The 20,820-nt window shown below is 35.5% G+C and overlaps 2 protein-coding genes across 2 annotated transcripts; one reads left to right on the top strand and one right to left on the bottom strand.

Annotated features, from left to right (window-relative positions):
- Window positions 1–68: 68 nt before the first annotated feature.
- Window positions 69–14,853, bottom strand: beta'COP (coatomer subunit beta'). Its single transcript, XM_011503451.1, has 10 exons — window positions 14,611–14,853; window positions 13,853–14,204; window positions 13,006–13,584; window positions 12,480–12,839; window positions 11,806–12,041; window positions 11,175–11,513; window positions 10,450–10,711; window positions 9,589–9,926; window positions 7,635–8,030; window positions 69–225 (listed from the first exon to the last, which is right to left on the bottom strand). Exons 1-10 carry the CDS (start codon window positions 14,611–14,613, stop codon window positions 193–195), a joined length of 2,898 nt encoding a protein of 965 aa, XP_011501753.1. The 5' UTR covers window positions 14,614–14,853; the 3' UTR covers window positions 69–192.
- A 1,541-nt stretch (window positions 14,854–16,394) lies between these two features.
- On the top strand, window positions 16,395–20,820 carry Gcn5 (Gcn5 acetyltransferase). Its single transcript, XM_011503452.1, has 5 exons — window positions 16,395–17,364; window positions 17,618–18,181; window positions 19,222–19,501; window positions 19,744–20,188; window positions 20,290–20,820. The coding sequence occupies exons 1-5, from the start codon at window positions 16,397–16,399 to the stop codon at window positions 20,481–20,483; spliced, it is 2,451 nt and encodes an 816-aa protein (XP_011501754.1). The 5' UTR covers window positions 16,395–16,396; the 3' UTR covers window positions 20,484–20,820.

Genomic DNA, 20,820 nt, shown 5'->3' on the forward strand with positions numbered 1-20,820 from the left:
GGAGAAGATCAGGAGAAAGAGTGAGAAAAATTTGCTGTAATTTTACATTTATCCTTGACTTGTCTTCATTTTCCACTCGAATAATGATTGCGGTATAAGTAAATACACTGCCATCATATATGTCGGGTAGGTGCACTTTTTTTCATGTTTATTTCATTTTCATTTATCTTGTTTTGGTGTGACTCCTCCTCATCAATCATCCAGAATTTCGTCCGAGCTTACGTCCTGAAACAAGATGAAATAACGGTTTTATTGTTATTTGTGAAATATATATGGAGTTTACGAAAACTTAACTTAGTATATTATCAATGTGTTGTACAAGCAAGTCGTTGTTGAACAATCAAGTTCGCCTTACTTTCAAAATATTTTTATGGTACCAACAAAAAGAAGAAAGAGAAAGAGTAAGAGAGAGAGAGAGAGAGAGAGAGAGAGAGAGAGAGAGCGAAGGAAGAAATAGCTATAAATGCGTAATTTGAATATCAAACTTTAAAAGTAAAGAATATTATAGCAACGCTAATTTATTACTTTTTCACATTAATCGTGTACGCGTTGAAATATCTGGTAAATAATATTGGAAAGTCATTTTTTTTTTTTTTTACACAGCTTAAGGTACGGATATTCTTTTGATGTAAAAATTAAATTTCATGGATATTACATTTTATTATATAATACTTTGATAAGCATTTTTACAAAGGTATTTTTAATCGAATTTTCAGCGTATATTACATGTTTTCATGTGTCAAAGTTATTACATATCAGAATATAAAATTTAGCAATTTGTTTATTTGCATACAATCAATCAATATGCCTGCCATAAGTTAATCCTTTTTTCTTTTTCTTTTTCTTTTTTGTTTCATTCTTTTTTATCTATTTAGAATTAAATAAAAAATATATAATGACTCGAAATTAATAGATGTTTTCAAAAATATAACTAGTATTTATGAATAATATTTAAAAGAGCTGCTGACAGTGACATTTATTTTTCTTACTTTTATTTACAATTAAGTTACGTAGTATTTCGCTCGAATCAATTACGTTAGATGAAAGAATAAGAAAAGAAAAATACATCAGTTTTTTTGTTTTTGTTTGTTTTGTTTCTTTTTCTTTCTTTCTTTCTTTCTTTTTTTTTTTTTCTTTCTTTTTTTTAATGGAGCGAAAAGCGTATTTGCAACTATAAAAGCAAAGTTACAATGTCAATACAAAGCCCGTACTTGCCAAATAATTTATAGTATGTTTTGTCAAACTTTAAAGACGGATTATTGGTTTCTCTAAAATTACAAACTATAAAAAGCATACTGCGCTTTGCAACAATGATGTAAGACAAAGTAGGGGGGAAAAAAAATTAATTAGTCGGCTAAATTGCATCTATGAGAGAGTGAAGAACGTTAAAGATATGAAAGCGATTTGGTGTAAATTGCTCGTAAGCTATTTAAATAATAGTTAGCGATAATTATAATTAGGGTTTTTAGAAATTTTCAGGCAAAGATATAAAAATTTTGATGTATCAGGAGTAGAGGCGGAAAAGCAGGTAGATTCGAGCATCCGTGAAAGTGTCTTTTTGCAGCATTGCTTTTCGCTCTTTATTTTTTTCGCCCATGTTTATTTCGCATTAGTCAAGCTATATTTTGTTTGCAGAGTTGTTTCCATAACAATACAATCCGGGCAGACTTTTCGAAATCCGTCATCTCGGGGTCTTTTCGCCAACTCTCGTTACTCTATTTTTCACACGACGTTTCCGCTTTATCTCGCTGTCATACATCTTAATAAAACAGAAATTGATCTTGCAAACAACGTGGCGATGAAAGATTATTATTTTTCATTTTGATATCCGATTACTGAAAAATTCACGGCTAATTTATGAATTTCGTATGTAATTTTGTTAACAAGCCGATAGATAGTGCCATTACCATTGTAATTCTTAACGCGTTTAATATTAATGCCAACGGTGGTAATTATATATATTTTTGTTTGTCAAATATTGTTTGTTCGAAAAGCCAATGTTTTTATTATAAGATGATTTAAAGTTAAAATCGCGTTATTCCTGGTAATACAATTACCAACGTATACACTTCGACATCGTTATGAGGAATGGGGGAAAAAAAAAAGAAGACTTTATCGCATTCTATATTAAATAAATATTATTATTCATTTAGTAATTTTAAATATATCTTACTCTTTACTAATTATATACTAAATTTGATTGCATTTACTATTTTTAAGAGTTGTAAATTTAAAATCATTAATAACGATCAACCAAGATAATGGTTATTCTTTTGAATTTGATGAAAATTCTTAAAAAACATTTTTAATATGATATTATTACATTTCTTATGTATCGAGTTAATTAATTAACTCTGTTCAAGTAAATATGTGAAAAGACATAGTATATATAGTATTATAATTATTACTAGTTGGTAATTGAATGTTGAAGAGTGTATTTCGAAACAAGTTAAACTAAAAATGTAATATACTTTTTTGACACACACACACACGCGCACGCACAAGCGCGCGCCCGCGTATCTTTAATCGTATATATTTTACGCACTCGAAAAACAAAAAAAAACTAATTATAATATATAATTAATAATTAATAAATAATATATAATTAAACGCATTGTAGTATTTGTCATTTTAATAATTAGCACCTATTTTATTTCGAATAAATAAACGATGTAGTTTCTTCGTATTTCAAACGAAGTCTTCATCTTTGTTCAGATTTCAAATCATATTTCATTTTTTTTTTCTTCTTCTGCCAACATACTCCGTACAGCGCGCACTTATCGAGTTATGCAATTAGACCACATGGTTTATCAAACAGAACTAAGACGCGCGTAAAGTTCATATTTTATAACTGGATGATGGCAATGAATAATGCAAAACTTTTATCGATATAACAGACCCAAAGGAAAAAGAAACGCACCTTAACTCATTTAATTGCATTAATGCGGCTAATGAGCAATTTTTTTAAGTAGTTGCCAATATTATAACAAACATTAATGCCAATACGTTAAACATTATACTTGATTATTTTCAATCATTCATTGCCATATGAGGGAGAGAGCAATAAGTGATGCAGGAAATGTATTAATCGAAATGAGTAAATGTTGAAATTACATTTTTCTTTGACATTCGGTCGATGAAAAACCTTGAGGATTAAGTAGGGAAAATGCAACTTGCTACTATATTCACTCGAGCGCTCTCGCGAGTGAAATTTGTCATTAGTCCACGGGCAAAGTAGAGTCGTAAAACGTACTGTACGAGTCAAATACCTGAAATCCCTAGGCCGAGGCCAGTCTGTTTTAGTAATGCAATACCCTTCTAGAGTTACGCACGTCTATATTTCGGAGAGGAAACAGCCATCGCCCAATTAAATCGCCTTTTTCCTCTTTGTCTTCGACTCTCGTTAATTTTCCTGCATTTCTGCTCTCTTCCTTTTGCTCAAACTCAGTTTCTATATATATTGTCCTCTAGAGTGTGGCATTTCTTAATAGCCGGGCTGTTTGGAAAATGTTGGCTTTGGCAACTTTCTCGAATCATTGTGAATGGCTTGGAGTTTTTCATCTTTCGTAATTATTATTCCCTTGGATTTTTTTTTTTTTTTTTTTTAATACATTTCACCAAGTTAATCGATATTTGAGTAAATTATTCACCTTCCACCTTCTCTTTCGTTTATCTTCAAATAAAAAAAAAAAAAAAACCAATGCATCCAACAATCAATTTTTTAAACATTTACGAATGAAATAAAAAGCAAAAAGAAAATTTTAACGAATGTGGATTTTCAGCGGAGCTTTTAAAAAAAAAAAAAAAAAACCAATGCATCCAACAATCAATTTTTTAAACATTTACGAATGAAATAAAAAGCAAAAAGAAAATTTTAACGAATGTGGATTTTCAGCGGAGCTTTTAAAAAAAAAAAAAAAACCAATGCATCCAACAATCAATTTTTTAAACATTTACGAATGAAATAAAAAGCAAAAAGAAAATTTTAACGAATGTGGATTTTCAGCGGAGCTTTTAAAAAAAAAAAAAAAACCAATGCATCCAACAATCAATTTTTTAAACATTTACGAATGAAATAAAAAGCAAAAAGAAAATTTTAACGAATGTGGATTTTCAGCGGAGCTTTTAAAAAAAAAAAAAAAACCAATGCATCCAACAATCAATTTTTTAAACATTTACGAATGAAATAAAAAGCAAAAAGAAAATTTTAACGAATGTGGATTTTCAGCGGAGCTTTTAAAAAAAAAAAAAAAACCAATGCATCCAACAATCAATTTTTTAAACATTTACGAATGAAATAAAAAGCAAAAAGAAAATTTTAACGAATGTGGATTTTCAGCGGAGCTTTTAAAAAAAAAAAAAAAACCAATGCATCCAACAATCAATTTTTTAAACATTTACGAATGAAATAAAAAGCAAAAAGAAAATTTTAACGAATGTGGATTTTCAGCGGAGCTTTTAAAAAAAAAAAAACAGTAGGGAGCCTCGCCCATACGAAAAACATAACCAACTAATGTAGGTAGATTTTCAGTAAGTACAATGAAATAGAAGAAATTCTCAAAAACAATGTATTTATGTGTTTACTTTACTTATCGTCCAATAAGGAATGTCAAAAAATTCTTAAAAAAAAAATAAAAAAAATAGCGAATGATTTAGCTGAAAAAGTATATTTTTAGCGATTAAATAAAAAATTGACACAAGAGAAAGGGACAAAAAAAAAAAAAAAAAAAAAAAAAAAAAAAAAAAAAACAAAAAAAAACCAAAAAAAAATATGAAGAAGAAAAGGTGAGTTAGTTATGGTAAAGAAAGAGTCGACCTTCTTATCTTACAATACGCAAGCGTTGGGAATTGTAGCTGATAATATCATCAGATTGTGATTGTTTAAAATGTAAAGCTCATACGATTTAATTAGAGATCTTTAAGGAATTCGTTTATTAAATGTATGTTTAGATTATTTATGTTTTACGTATAAAATAATAATTAGAATATCGTATTATTTTATGATGTAGAGAAATATATAAATTAGAAAATTTAAGACTTAATTGCCGAGGACAAATAATTAGTGAAACGCTATCAAAGCACTTTTATTTCTCCCATTTACAAAGCTAATAATAAGCGTGTATTAATAACAACAATTACCACATCTAGGTAAATTGTTAGGACTGTCTGACTGCTCTGTTTCCTTCTAATTGGCGACTTCAGAAATCATCCGGTTGAGTTGTGGATACACATTAACAGAGAAGAAAGAATATACAAAAAAGGGACCAAATATGACAAAGTAAAGGAACAAGAATTCTAAAGTCCATGTATTAATACTTCCTTAGTTATTTCTGAACAAGTGGCGAACATATGGAATTATAAATGTAATGCACTAATGTGATTCATAGTATCAATTAAAGGAGTTATCAATTTGTATTAAAATTATTATATTATGCGTTCAAGAATTACACACACTCTTATGTCATTAATAAATTACGAGATTACAGATATTTTTTTATTTTATTTTTTTTTATACTATTTAAAGTACAAAGTACTTTGAGAATATTCGAAGAAGGGTCTGCGTTTCTTTCAATTTTTCTTTTTTCTTCTTTTTTTTTCATTCTTTCTTTCTTTCTTTCTCTAAATCGTCTAAAAAACAAGTCTCCATTGTACGTTCAACTAGAGATTGAAAAATATAATTTCAATTTTTGTCCAATAGGCCATTTCAACAAGTTATAAAAACAATTTTCATTATAAACGCCGTAGTCTTCTACAAAACTTTATTGTAATTCATTGGTGCATGCATTAGCTTTATCGTCAATTCTTTTTGCAATAGATTTTTGTTTTGTTTTTGTTTTTTTTTGTTTTTTTTTTGTTTTTTTGTTTTGTTTTTGTTTTTAATGAATTTTATATCGGTGATATACTGTTGGTGTAAAAAATTACCTATATTTTTCCAATGAGATTGATATAAATTCGAGAGATTATAAAGCATTATATTCACTGAATTTTTTACTCGACTTTTTACAATTAATTATTCTCACTGCTTAATAATGACAAAAATTAGTTTATTACACGTTAGTAATGCATAATACCGAGCAAGCCTAATACGAACAATACGATATAATCAAATTTCAGAACGTCTCGTCCGGGCTGATTTAACGTGTAAGTTCGCGAGTAAGTAAATACGAATAATCAGTCTCGCAACATAGAATCGACAAAAAAACAAAAAAGAAAAAAAAAAGAAGAAAAAAAAAAAAAGAAGAGTACACGTATCGCAAGGAGCGTTAGGAACTGCCAATGAAACATACCTAATGCATCAACGGGAAAAGCAAAATTGGCCAACGGACGCAATGGAATATCGAAAGCAGCGTAAATAGAGAAGGGGAGAAAGAGGAGTGCGCGGGTGTGCGTGTGCGCGTGTGCTCGAGGAAGCAGGCGCGCTCGCAATTAGCTCGTATAGGACTGCGCGGCTCGTATGTTTTGACGGGTCTCGTTACGCGCAACAATCGGGTAATGGGTGTTTTAGTGCCTCTCTCTCTCTCTCTCTCTCACTCTCTCTCGTCCCTCCCCCCGTTGTCGACCCCGACCCCGACCCCGCCCGCACTACTCGGCTCCTTGTTTTACATCGTCATGCGCGGGTGCAACGGACCTGGGCTATACGCGAGCTCGTCGACTACGGCGCCGTTCTAATACGCTCGGGAGACTTACGTTCGGCCTCTCTTCACGTACCTAACAAGCTAAAGAGAAGTCGTCACGGTTACTTGGAGGCGCATCCTCGTTTCAAACTCGAGACCACTGTCCCTTCGACTCGCCCAGGCCCTTTACGATACCAAGCAGTGGTAACGACGATTATTAGGCCCCGTTCGCCTCGACGCACATACACAGACACACGTGTTTGATTGTTGCTATCGTTGGGGACAGGAGGAGAGTTTGCTAAATTTTGAAAATCTATTTGCTCGCACGATAATACGATTAATTGTTGAAGGAGTGAGCGGCTCGATCACTCTTCGCCCTCCTTCCATAAAAATTCTAAAATATCCTGAATTTCAATACTCAAAATGTTTACGTAAGGTCGACTCGTCATTATATTAGCATTGTTGATTAGTGGTGATTTATTCAATGTCCTTTCTTCGTTCGTACTTACTTTACAATTATTATTTTTAATGTTTATTGATTGTTTATATAAAAAAAAGGGGGTGGGGGACGATATGTAATGTCTCGCGTGCGAAATAATCGTACGAATTTATGTGCAAAGACGTTAATGGCCGAGCATCGTGTATACGAACAATTTCAATAATAATTTGTTTATTTTTCAGGTTAGGCAGCAGATAAATTTTGTAAGAGTTGTAAATTGGTAAAGACTATTAAGATTATAATATGGTGTAATTGCGAGGAGACGAGGGGCCCGCCCGGATGGGTGAATTTATCGATCAGTTTGTCCAAGCGCGTTAAATGGGAATTCAAGAGCCTCGATCACTTGGTGAACGACTCCCCGACTAAACTTGGTAAAAGTTTGTCAGTAGCGATATTATACCATAATATACGAATTATTAGGAGCATTAGCTAGTCGATTTAAGCGATCGAGTTTGATTATCCGAGAATGCGATCGGTATGTGGAAGAAGACAAGTGCAAGATAAATGCAATAATAGCTTACGTTGATGTCGAAGTTCGCGTTAATCTCGAAGTCGAAGTCGAATTCGTCGTCGTCGTCGTCGAGGGTGAGGGGCCTCGACGTACTGGAGGTTTGTGCGGTGGTTGCCTCGGTTTTATTACCCTCGGCCTTATTGCCCTCGAGCTTATTGCCCTCGAGCTTATTGCCGTCGAGCTTATTGCCGTCGAGCTTATTGCCCTCGGCGGCGGCGGGTTCGTTCGTCAGCGACTGGTTGATGTCCACGTCCATCAGTCGTTCGACCACCTCGGATATGTCCTTCTCGGGCTCGAGCTCGGGCTCGGGCTCGGGCTGGTCGAGGGACTCGCTCGATTCGCTCGTGACCCCGGATAATCTGGCTGCCGCCAGCATCTCTTCTCGGGCGTTCCGTTTGATGTTTGGCTGAAAGAGGAATGAGGAGTGTCGGAGCTTCGCCGCTTAAAATCACGATGCAAACACGTGGATAGATGCCATCGATTATTCGTGGAGAGATTTATGGATAAATTTTACATTGCCTTGAGAGTGAGAGATTGTAAAGTTGAGTAGCAGCGTTGGCTAATATCGAAGGGCGCTTTGGTTAAATAAATGTTCATACAAGTAGTAAGTAATAGAAGAGAAGAAACCGTGGAATAGAAGAGAGAGAGAGAGAGAGAGAGAGAGAGAGAGAGAGAGAGAGAGAGGGGGGGGCGATTTAAGTTTAAATATATTGCGTTGGCGAGTAACTGAATAATGGCTAAGCGAACTCTGCACGAACAATGTTTTATAGTAATGGAATTAAGGAATTACAGCGACACGCTGCGCGTTGACGATTAAGGTCATAATCGTCGAGGTAAATAACAAATTCCAATATATTCTTAATAAGGTTTAACAAGGTCTTTTGCCGCCATAAGCCAAGACTTTTAACGATGAACGTCCCGTTCATCGCTTAACCTTTCGCCCGTATTCCCTTCATATTTTTCAATAATAATGCGTTCGTCGAAAATCGGCACACACGGCCTTTCGTCTTTTATCCGAGCGCGATATTTATGAATCTTTATAACCTTACAGTTTTGCAAATACATCATTGGCAATGTGCAGAATATATCGGTCGTGATGGAATCGCGCCGAAAGGCTCGAATAATCATTGCGCCAATCAATTTTTCGCTCGCGTAACTATAGAAAAGCGATCTCCATTTCCTTTTTAACGATCGCGTCGCGCCGCTTGTGTTGTGCTCTTCAAATGCTCCTATTTCTTCAACAGAAAGCAGTTAAAGAAGGAGAGAAGAGAAGTGTGCCGCTCGCGCAAACTGTTATTGTTATTAAATATATTGGCGATCGCCGGCCTGATTGGCTTAGGTAATGGATTAGTCTCGGCGTGATGATTTGCGTAATATAAATAAAATATAAGCTCGCGTCGGTTGCGCAATCATCATAAAAAACTGGGCCGTTTGCAGGCGAGCGCTTTTTGTTCCTTCTGTAGGGCAAACTCGGTATAAAATGATACGGATAAGCCTAATTTCAAGTTTACCCAACCCACGATATCTCATTTTGAAATTAATTTTTTCTACATTTTTTTGTTTTGTTTTGTTTACAGCCAAACCTCCGGCCAATATTATCAACGCGTTATTTACTTTTACGCTATTAACCAAGATTTAAAAATTATGTCCCATTGATTTTTTGCTTTGATTATTCGTATTGCAATGCAAGAATGGCGCTCGTGTTAATCGCCAACGACATAAATAATTTAAAATTATGGTAAGATATTAATTATTTTAATGATAAGACAATAACCGATCTTATACACAATTATCTTATACACAATCGCTATATTACGTAAAATAATATTTTCTTAATGATATAATTTAATTAAAATTTTCCCCAATTACGGATATAATTGTTAATATACGGATAGTTGGCTAAATGGGATGTCGCGCTTTTTGCGAAAACAATATAGATTTGTATTAATAGGATAATAACTCACTGTTAACGTCGGATATTTCGATGCCGGAATTCGCTTCTTATACTGTTCTCTCATGTACTTCTCGACCTTCAGCGATTCCTTGTATTCCGGGAAGAGATTAGCATACTGCTCGGGGTCCGCTAAGCTCTGTCCTGCTTTTTCACTGACGGCCGACAGCTTCTCTTTCCACAGCTTCACAATGGATGATATTTTACTGGGCGCGTAGGTCCTTGCGAAGAATGCCGCTTCGGGTATGCGATCGGTTTTTATAAGAATCTCCAAGCACTTGTCGATGTCACCGAGCAAAAAGTACGAGAGGAAGGAGATGTTGTTTTTCCCCGACTCATCCGAGGCAGAAGCTAATGAATCAAACAGTCTGTGGTAAGGAACGCGCGCTCTTCTCATTACATATTTCATTATGTCAATGATATTTCGTAACTGTATCCACTACCTTTTCATTAAAATTGCTTAGTAATAGCTTTTCAAACGATCGACTTGATATAAAATCATATAAAATCTATTTGGTAATTATTGTAATTGGTTTATTATTTTTATTCAGTTATTTCAAGGGAATATATTATGTTTAAGAATTAAAAATTCATTCTTATAGATTTTTTTTGTATCGCATCTTCTTCATCTTCATCTTCATCTTCATCTTCATCTTCTTCTTCTTCTTCTTCTTGAGTAATTTATTGAACAGTAAGTAGTGAGATTTACGCTTACAGTTGTAATGAGATAATTGACGTGTATTGACTATTGACTATTTACGTGAGCGACAACCATTACAATACAAATGTGTATAACGATCGCGTGCGATCGTCGTATTTTGTAAAATGTTAAGTAATAATAAAAAAAATTTTTAAAAAAGGTCAAGCGTGTTACCCAATTTTTCCACCATGTCTGCATTGCCAGTACTTGTCGCTAATAAAAGAAGACCGGCAAAGTCCTCGGCTTTGTGCAAGCATTCCTGAACGAGGCGAAGCTTTCCTTGTTGCGTTGCCAGCGAGGCGAGTTGACGCCATTTTTGTTGACATTTTGCTTCCTTAGCCAACTCGTGAGCCGTATCAAGATCCTCCAATGCAAGAGCCAATTCAAATCTGTGCTCCGGATCTGTCGAAACCGCGAGCGCTTGCCTTTTAAAACCCTAGATTATTTAATAATAAGTTATAATTAACGATTCCGTTAAGCTTGGACAATGTCTTTCAATCACTCTGTCCTAATATTGATAAAAAAAAAAAAAAAAAAAAAAAATCTTGACACGATATTATGGACTTTTATCGACAAAATTACAATCGATACTATCAACAATTATGACTAGCTTCTAACAATCATTTCATTCCAATGGTGAATTACCATTGGAAAAAACTTGTTAAGCCTCCTTATTTTACATTGATTATATATATATATATATATATATATATATATATATATATTTTGTTGAAATAGCACTTAAACAACCATTATTACATTCATTTATTACCTCAATAACAAACGTATTTATTACTTTAATGCATCGCGCAAAGTACATTTTCACGATGCACGATAAGATCGTCTCTTTATACGCATTCGAGCTTTTACAATTTATCAACATAAAATTCTGTATTTACCTGTTTTTCCAAAAAATGAGCTACACGGGTACGATGCTCTTTTGGAACCGTTGGTAGCACCTTGTTGGCAGTGTCAAAGTCTTTTCGCATAACTGCAGTCTGATACTCCAATACGGATAATAATAACGAATAAGAAACTACTGATAATTCTTTGTCGCACAGATATAATCTATTATCCTTTGGAACATAACCAAGTAAATACATTGGTCTGTCTAAATGCGATACAGTTACCACTTCTCCTCCTACAAAATAATTTACTCTATTTACACTGTTAGTGTAGATGAAGCAGTCACCGACCCAAAGACCCGTTTTAACCACTTCGTTCATTTCTGCAATCATCTGTAACATAAAATTGCTACGTCAATGAAATAAATCAATCGACAGCTACATTTAACAGTCATCGACAAACTTTACTTTAGCACTTTGGTCTTATAATTTGCATAGTGGATGTAAAATAGATATTCCTTAAGCGTTAAATTGACCAAATGTATACAATTAATATGAGCTTATAATAACTTGCCTCACTTTAACATGTATTAATGATAGACACGACTAGTCACGAGATTTTAGAAATATTGATAATATTGGTAATCGTATGACTTGGTCTTTGAACGATATTTCGCCGAAATACCTCGAATGCATCTTCTATGTCCTCGGAATTTTCGGTAGCTCCTTGGACGGCTTCGGTACGGTATTTAAGAATAAAATATTGGTCGGCTGTGGCGAGGGCGACGAGGGAGGCGTTTTCCGCCCAGTAGACATGAGTTGGTTGAATGTCGATACGCCGGATGAGTTTGAGCGTGTCCCAGTCGTAAAACGAAAGCCCCGAGCTAGAATAGATTCCCAACAAATATCCACCAAAAATACCTAAAACAAATATTGTTTCAAATCACACAATAATTGTGGCAATTACTTTGACACATTACATGTAAAATGCATATAAGATTGCATATACGTTGCTTATCCGTACAACTATTGACCAATTTGATTGATACAAATTGACCAATTAGATTTACACGGTCAGGTATGGTTGCTACAAGGTGAATTATCAAAATTTTACTCTCAACCTTATGGGATGGGAGCAAGGTTTAACACTCGATAATTACTGGCACAGAAAATCAATGTAAAATTATAAGTAGAGTCGATGAGTACGAGCTATTCGCACTAACGTACAATGCAATTAGCATTTATCGTGGATAAATTGTAAGCGTAGTTAGCATTGGAGGCATCGACTAAATATGATTTATCGTAACTATTTTTTGTCAGATGAAATGTAACTTCTAATACGTATAGATATAAACTTACTATCAGCTCCAAAGTCTGGTTTGAAGCTTTTCTTTTCCTTAAAGTTCTTGAATACCTTGACAGTAGTCGAGCTTTCTCTAACTGCATATTGACTGGAATCCGCAGCCCAGACGAATTCAAACGCCTGCCCAAAGGCTTTGTTTCTCAGAGCCATTGACGTGTAGATAATGTACTCTCCGTCCCCACAAACTACCAAGAACCTTCCATTGGGATTGTGTTGAATCGTTTGCGGATAAATTTCACATGCTCCCATGTCCTTGACGATTAAGGGCAACTTTTCACCATCCTGGGCCTCCTCGCCCAGGGCCTTGAGATTCACCTGCTGAATCTCGCTATGCTTGGCCCAGACAATCTTACCACCTAATATTGCAAGCAAATTTCATTAGGTTAAGTCATCGCAATACAACTACGACAAATCAACGATTTATTCGTTCGTAACTTCATTAGTCGCTTAACTCGTCTAATTACGGGACTAGATAGCTCGGCGCGATGTAAGCGTGCATAAGCGAAGGACAAATATTCGTACCGGAAGAGTCCATGGAGACAGCGGGCTCCTCGCGTCCCACTTTCACCATAACGCTGCCCTCGTCATAGCCGATGGCAACGTTATTCGAGCCTTTCATGCACGCGATCGTCCAGACCCTCTCGAAGCCGTAATTCAGTGGCGACTCGAGTCTGTAGGTGCCGGCGTGCCATATTCTGACGGTGCCGTCTTCCGATCCGGTCAGGACGATCGGCAGCTCCGGATGGAAGCACACCGCCGAGATATTTTGCGTGTGCCCCTCGAGGGTCTGTACGCAGGTCTTGTTCTGGTAGTCCCAGATCTTGACGTAACGGTCGTCGGCTCCGGAAATCAAATAGGGCTTGTCGCCCCCGTGATAGTAATCCACGCAGTTGATGCCCTTTTCGTGTCCCTCGAGGGTGAAATTCGCCGTGGAGGAGCCGAGCTGCCAGACTTTGACAGTTCTGTCGAGGGATGCGCTGGCGAAGGTGTTGTTGTCCTTTGGATTGAAGACGATCTGCATGACGTAGTGCGTGTGGCCCTCGAATACTTGTTGGCAAAGCCACGACTTATCCCAGTTCCATAGTTTAATCAGCATATCATCTACGATCATTGATTTCTATATTAATTACTTCAGGCTCGATACAATGTCGGAGTGGCTAAACTTTTTATTCTTATCGAAGAGTGTTTGATTAAATTTGTCAAAAGTGTTACAAATGCACAAACATTAACACACGTAAGAACAGTTATGCAGAGATACGATTTCGATAGCCCTTACGCTTTTTGTAGCAAATGAAAATTGAAGTATCAAACGGATTGGGAATATCCCTTTTTGAAGCCAAGCCGACGAGCGCGCAAACTGAATACGTACCACTGCTGGTGAGAATAAATGGCTGCGTTGGGTGTACCGTGATGCATCTGACATAGTCGCTATGTGCCTCGAAGGAATGAACCCGCTCCAAAGTATTGTAGTTGAAGACTCTGATTTGCATGTCGTCGGATCCCGTGAGAACCCAATTTTTTCTCGGTACAAATTTGGCAGATCTGACAGGAAGATCGCAGACCTCGAATGTTTTTACGAGTGTCTGCGTCTCGTGGTTCCAAATATTCACGTTGCCCTGGTACAGCGAGCACAGCATCCATGGCTCGGTAGGGTGAAGGTCGACACATTTTACTCTGTCCGACCTCGCCGTTAACTTGCGTTTAATGTCCAGTCGCAGTGGCTGAAATAAAAACATGCCTTTATCAAACGAATGCCACATAGTTTAATCTTCTTTACACGGTATTGCAACTTCTACCTTGTATTTTAAGAGCCACGTTTCCTATCACATAACCCCGCAATACTATCGGGATTTCTATCAAAACAAACAAATTATTGGGGCAAAATTGATCAACGATCAGAGGATGTAAGAGCGATGGCTTTGCTAAAGCATTAACAAGTACTTTACCAAGGCGATTGCCAAGCTCACAAGTGCAAAAGCACGAGCAGAAGGTAGAAAGAGGTCTGTTGACATGTCGTGCATGATTTAATTGTCAGGTGCAGCAGCCGCGACGATAAGGCGGTCGCCGATCATTTAATAACGAGCCTGGATAATCATTCTAACAACGACAATCATTCGACATACGTACCATTTTTTACAGGTTCGGCCGCAATGTCCTTCGTCCTCGTATATTTTGGCAGGGATGCTCTAGATCGTCAGTACGAAAATCAATGTTAAAGCGGTTGATCGAAATAAGAAACCGCTGCCATCGAGGAAAAAGTGTTAGTGATATGGAGAGTGGAGGTAGAGACGTGGCGACTGCCGCGGTGGTAAATCGCGTGGGACACTGGGAGTTTTAGTTATCAATATGGCAGCCAATAAGGCAGATTGTTGCAACCGAGCGCGAATATTCGGCTTTATTTGAAATATCGTGGAGCAACTTGTTTACGGATAATTATTATTCCGAGTACTGTTTATCGGGTTTTCGAGTTTTTGCTTCGAAAGAAATTGGAGCCTTGTGTGCTTATTTTATTATCTTGTTAAAATTCGCTAGACTTTTGGCAATTCGATTAGTGACAATAAACGAAATTCGAAGAGTGGACACTGTGCTTCCTATTATTAACTCTTTAACGTTTACCATTTTGATTTTCTGTGCCCTAGCCTTCATTTTATTGTACAGCATATATATATATATATATATATATATATATATATATATATACACAATATATTGTATATATTGCATAAGTAAGTTATATATACCTGTAGGATTAATATTAATATAATATACAGAATTGTTTGCGTTGCGTTTGATAAAACTTTTAATTAGAACCGGATGAGTTATAGAATTTTACAATACTTTTAGGGATTTTGTCTTTATTTTGTGGGTGGGGTGTCGTATGGGGAAATTTAGACCTAGCATAACCCTAACCTTAAAAATGCCTTGTTGACAAATTGCATGGTAAAGCTCTTGCAGTTGTGTTATAAACAAGTTGGAGAGGTGTTGTCGATTTTTCGAAGGATTATTTTTGCAAAAAATATTTTTTATTAGTTTGATTAATATTCGTGTGAGTTATTGAAACTTTTATAAAAATATTACATCGCCGAAATTTTAATTGTGGTTAAGTTACATATTAATACATGGTTAATATTTTTAAATATTTTGTTTAGTTTTCATGCATTAGTCGTTCATTATTAATTATAATTTAGCAATTTATATTTTTCATTATTATTTACAAGCTGTTACAATATTTCCTTTATGTTTCATGCTCGTTCATTGAAAATAATGCAAGATTTAGTTTTGAGCAAATTAATTTTAAATTTCTTAATAATATTTCTTTTTATTGATTTTAAATTGAAAAAGTAAACAAGTATGATTGAGTTAGTCAATTTTTTTTTCTCTGACATATTGATTTATTTTATATTTTACATTAGGTAAATAGTCTATTGTGCTATATTAGTAATATAAAATTGTTTATTAATTTCAATCGATGCCATTTATTTATTAAAGTTCTGGCTTCTTTATAATAAATAAGTTATTGGGTATAAGATTTATATTTATGTGTAGTTATATGTGCTTTGAATTATCGTAATTGTGGTTATATAATGAGTTTGGAAATGTTATTTTACAAATGGTAATTAACAATCGTAAGAAAATATGTTATGAAGAGATTATTGAAACGATTGGAACAAAGACGGCTTTCTTGTCAAACAGAAGCCATAAGAAAACTTAATTTCAAACGATAATTTACCGATTTATGTTTTATTATATAATAAAATTAAAACCATAATATCAATGATGAAAGAGTCAATTATTTTTTATCCTTATATTTAGGATATATAGGATAATATTTAGGATAAATAGGATATAATTGAAATGCGAATAGAAGAATATAATTAACGATTGTTTTCAAATAATTTTACAGTTTGTAACGATGTCGGGGGAAGAAGCTAGCATACCCAAGCTAAATGCTTCTGCGGAAAGTACCGGGCAGTCAGTCACAAGTACATCCCAAGGGACCAGTAACAATACCGAGCCTAATAATAATCCAAGACCAGATCAAGCTAGTAGACAGAACAATCTTCAGCGAATTCAACAGCGCAAGCAACAAGTTTTCAATTTACCGCAGGTTAAAAAGTTACTGAAACTTGCGAATTACAGTGCTTGTCAAGTTGACGATTGTAAGTGCAATGGCTGGAAGAATACACAGACGCTGACAAAATCTCCAAAGAGCGAAGCTCAGCCCGTTGCCACATTTACCGATCCATGCAGGAGCTGTGGTCACATTTTAGAAAATCATATTTCTCACTTGGTTTCGCAAACTGATGAGATGATCAATAAGCTGTTAGGTATGGTTGTCGACGTAGATAATATTTTTATGGGAATGCACCGAGAAGAGGATCCAGATACTAAAAGAGTCTACTATTTTTTATTCAAACTATTAAGAAAAAGTATTTTGTCCATGACAAAACCTACGATTGAAGGCCCATTAGGGCAACCGCCTTTTGAAAAACCGAGCATATCAAAGGCAATCACTAATTTTGTTGTTTATAAATTTGGACATTTAGCACAGCGAGATTGGCAATCCATGTATGATTTAGCAAAAATGTTTTTACATTGTTTGAATCATTGGAACTTTGAGACCCCAAGTGCTAGAAAAACGGCTGTCAATGCGGACGAAGCACCCGCATACAAAATTAATTACACACGGTGGCTTGTGTTTTGTCATGTACCTGCTTTTTGCGATTCTTTGCCGCATTTTGATACAACATTAGTGTTCGGCAGAACTTTACTACAAGCAGTTTTTAAATCAGTTTGCAAACAGCTAATGGATAAATGCCACAGTGAAAAAGACAGGATGTCAGCTGAAAAGCGAATTCTTGTTTTAAATCATTTTCCCAAGTTTGTATATATTTTTATTCTACAATTCAATGCCTTTAAATGGGATTATCAAATTAAAACATTCTCAATCGTATTTATTAAATTTGCTGAATATAATATTTTATCTTTCATAGAAATTTGCAAATACATAAAGAACATTTTTGAAAGTAAAATTTGTTTTTTTCAAATAGTCTCTTGCATATTAATTTATACGATATTTCATTATTTCAAACAGAGCCAATGAATATTGTATTAAACGTGCTTTGCTTTACAGATTCCTATCGATGCTGGAAATAGAAATTTATTCAGAAAATTCTCCAATATGGGATCCAGAATTCAAGCAAGTTTTGCCTTCTCATTTGCAAATGTCGGTGGAATCAAAAGCAAATCAAAATCGTAGAACAGCCGGTGAATTTGAGAAGGTTACCGTTGCCCCTAACGAGAAAGATAATTTTACGACTATCAATCTTAGTCCAGGTATGAAAAAACTTCAAGGCAAAAGATCTCATTCTGAAGTGCGATCGGACGCGAAGAGAAGAAAGACTGAAGAGGTTTTCGAAGATTTATCAGAAGAGACTGTAATGAAAATCATAGCCACTATTAAGGACCCAAATTATATGTTTGGATTAGATGCAATTTTCCCGCCCAATGCACCTAGAGATGAAACTCCAAAATTAGAAGAGAGTAGGAAGATGATTGAGTTTCATATAGTTGGAAACAGTTTGACTCAGCCAGTGTCAAAGCAAACTATGCTTTGGCTTATTGGCCTTCATAATGTTTTCAGTCACCAACTAACAAGAATGCCAATGGAATATATTTCTCAATTGGTTTTCGATCCGTGAGTGATTCTTTTAAACTTAACATTTCCATTAAATATTCATACACACACACACACACGCGCGCGCGCGCGCGCGCACACACACACATATATATATATCTTTTAGATATATATATATATATTTTATATTAAATTTCCCAATTAACGTACATAGACTTGAGATATGCTAAATAGTTATATATATATATATATATATATATATCTAATAAACTTGAAAGAATTTATTTTTTAAAAACAATTTGAAAAATAAAATAAAATTGTTAATATTCTAACATTTAATACCATAAGAATTAAATATATAAATGTTTATTATGATCACGTAATCAATATATAAATCATAATAACTATATAGTTTTATTAAAATAAACAGATTTAAATGAATATGCACATTTTTCAACAACATTATAATAAATTTAAATGTGAAAATTTAAATTGTAATATTTACTTTTTGTAAGTTTTAAGAAAAGCTTTAAGAAAAATTATGACAATAGAAACATAATACAATGCTTGAGGTTCGTTAGTAAAGTTCTTAAAATATTATGTATATATGCAAACTTTTAGACATCCCGCTAATGAAAATTAGTAAGTTGTTCTTAAACATGAAAGTCAAAGAAATTGCAGAATTTGTTTTTTATAATTTATCATTACTATAATACTATTATCATTATTTTTATTTGAACCGTTGGATAAGATTATTTAATTTTTTAAATTCCGTTTAAATAAGTCAATAAATTTATATTACAGACACTTGTCCATGTTTATATTTAGTTAATTTAATACTTAACAAGTATTTGAAAATAGTTTTCATGTTTTATAAGACTTATCATTTTGATATATAATCGTGTCATAGTTTCCTTCATTTTTTTTAAGTTACGAATCATAGTGGCGAAACATTGGAAAGCATTTGTATTGTTACCTTTAACCGAATAGTCAATGAATTTTGACGTTGGCAAAAGCAATTTACATCAACCAAGTCCTAGATTTGAGTGTCTTTATTGCCAATAATTGCATAATCAGAGAATTCCCTATTCGTTTTGCAGGAAGCACAAAACGCTTGCACTGATAAAAGACGGCCGACCAATCGGTGGCATCTGTTTCCGGATGTTCGGCACTCAAGGCTTCACCGAAATCGTCTTCTGTGCAATGACGTCGGAACAACAGGTCAAAGGCTACGGCACTCATCTCATGAACATGTTAAAGGATTATCACATTAAGCACAATATCCTCCACTTCCTCACGTTTGCCGATAAGTTTGCCATCGGCTACTTCAAGAAGCAAGGCTTCAGCAAAGACATCAAACTGCCTCGTGCCATCTTCCAAGTTAGTATCGATTTTTCACGATAGACGGCAATTAACTAACCATTTTCATCCGACCTTGAATTTACTATATGCCCGGATATTTAGTCGAACTACCTTATACTACGGGGAGTTGGGAAGTAGCGGAACTATATTAGCTTCTCGATTAATTTTAGTCACCATCCAGATGGTACCAAGCTTCAACCTGTCCGCTCAAATCACCTCAAATAGGCTCAATAAGTCAATCGGGTCTCCACTTGTTTCAGGGCTATATTAAGGATTACGAAGGGGCGATGCTGATGCACTGCGAGCTGAACGCGAAGATCGTCTACACGGAGTTCACGACGGTCGTGCGCAAGCAAAAGGAGATCGTGAAGCAGCTGATCTACCAGCGCCAGCAGGAGATCCAGAAGGTTCACCCGGGCCTCACTTGCTTCAAGGAGGGCGTGCGCGGCATCCCCGTGGAATCCATACCCGGTATACGCGAGACCGGCTGGAAGAATTACGCGCAGACGCGAACGCGGGGCGTGGCCAAGGGCTCGCAGGGCCCGGAACCGATGGAGGCCTGCCTCGACATCACCGACTCCCTCTACAATGCCCTCAAGAGCGTCCTCACGAGCGTCAAGAATCACAGCGCAGCTTGGCCCTTCCTAAAGCCCGTCGACAAGAACGAAGTGCCTGATTATTACGATCACATCAAGTACCCCATGGGTGAGTCGTCGTTCAATCCTTTCGCCCCGTTACTCAAGCCCTCGGATTTACAATTGTCGCAATTACAATGTAATAATGTATTTGCAATTGTCGTATTATAGATCTGAAGACAATGACCGAACGTCTAAAGTCGAGGTACTACGTGACACGGCGCCTCTTCATCGCCGACATGACGCGCATCTTCACAAACTGCCGATTATACAATGGCCCTGATACGGAGTACTATTCATGCGCCAACTCCTTGGAAAAGTACTTCCAAACGAAGATGAAGGAAATAGGCCTTTGGGATAAATAGTCGAGAGCTGGGCCACTGATACGTCTTAGCGATTGTTTACATCCGTCCTCGTTTTCCAACATTATGTTGTTCGAGGACATGGTGAGTGCCGGTATGTCGTGCGACTAATAGGTAAACTTAGGCTGTTCGAGAAAATGATTCCCTCAGTTGGTCACAATGATATTATTGTTCGGTGGGAACGATGCCTAGAACATTGTTTTGGAGCGAATACATTACAATGTTCATCTCAAAATTCTTTTCTTTCGGCATTCGAAAAGAATGAATTTTCAATTGAGCTTTTAGATGATTACGCGAACAATTGGATTTCACAAGCCTAGTTCTATTGGTGTAATAGTAC

Source organism: Ceratosolen solmsi, unplaced genomic scaffold (genome assembly GCF_000503995.2).
Source record: "Ceratosolen solmsi marchali unplaced genomic scaffold, CerSol_1.0 scaffold33, whole genome shotgun sequence".
NCBI lineage: Eukaryota > Metazoa > Arthropoda > Insecta > Hymenoptera > Agaonidae > Ceratosolen > Ceratosolen solmsi.

Coding starts and splice junctions, on each gene's coding strand:
- beta'COP (XM_011503451.1), bottom strand. Junction 13,585..13,852: donor ATTTATTCTCACCAGCAGTG/GTACGTATTCAG, acceptor CAATGATCGTAG/ATGATATGCTGATTAAACTA. Junction 226..7,634: donor ACGCGAACTTCGACATCAAC/GTAAGCTATTAT, acceptor ATCTTGTTTCAG/GACGTAAGCTCGGACGAAAT.
- Gcn5 (XM_011503452.1), top strand. CDS start 16,397: ATGTCGGGGGAAGAAGCTAGCATACCCAAGCTAAATGCTTCTGCGGAA. Junction 18,182..19,221: donor TCTCAATTGGTTTTCGATCC/GTGAGTGATTCT, acceptor TTCGTTTTGCAG/GAAGCACAAAACGCTTGCAC. Junction 19,502..19,743: donor TGCCTCGTGCCATCTTCCAA/GTTAGTATCGAT, acceptor CACTTGTTTCAG/GGCTATATTAAGGATTACGA.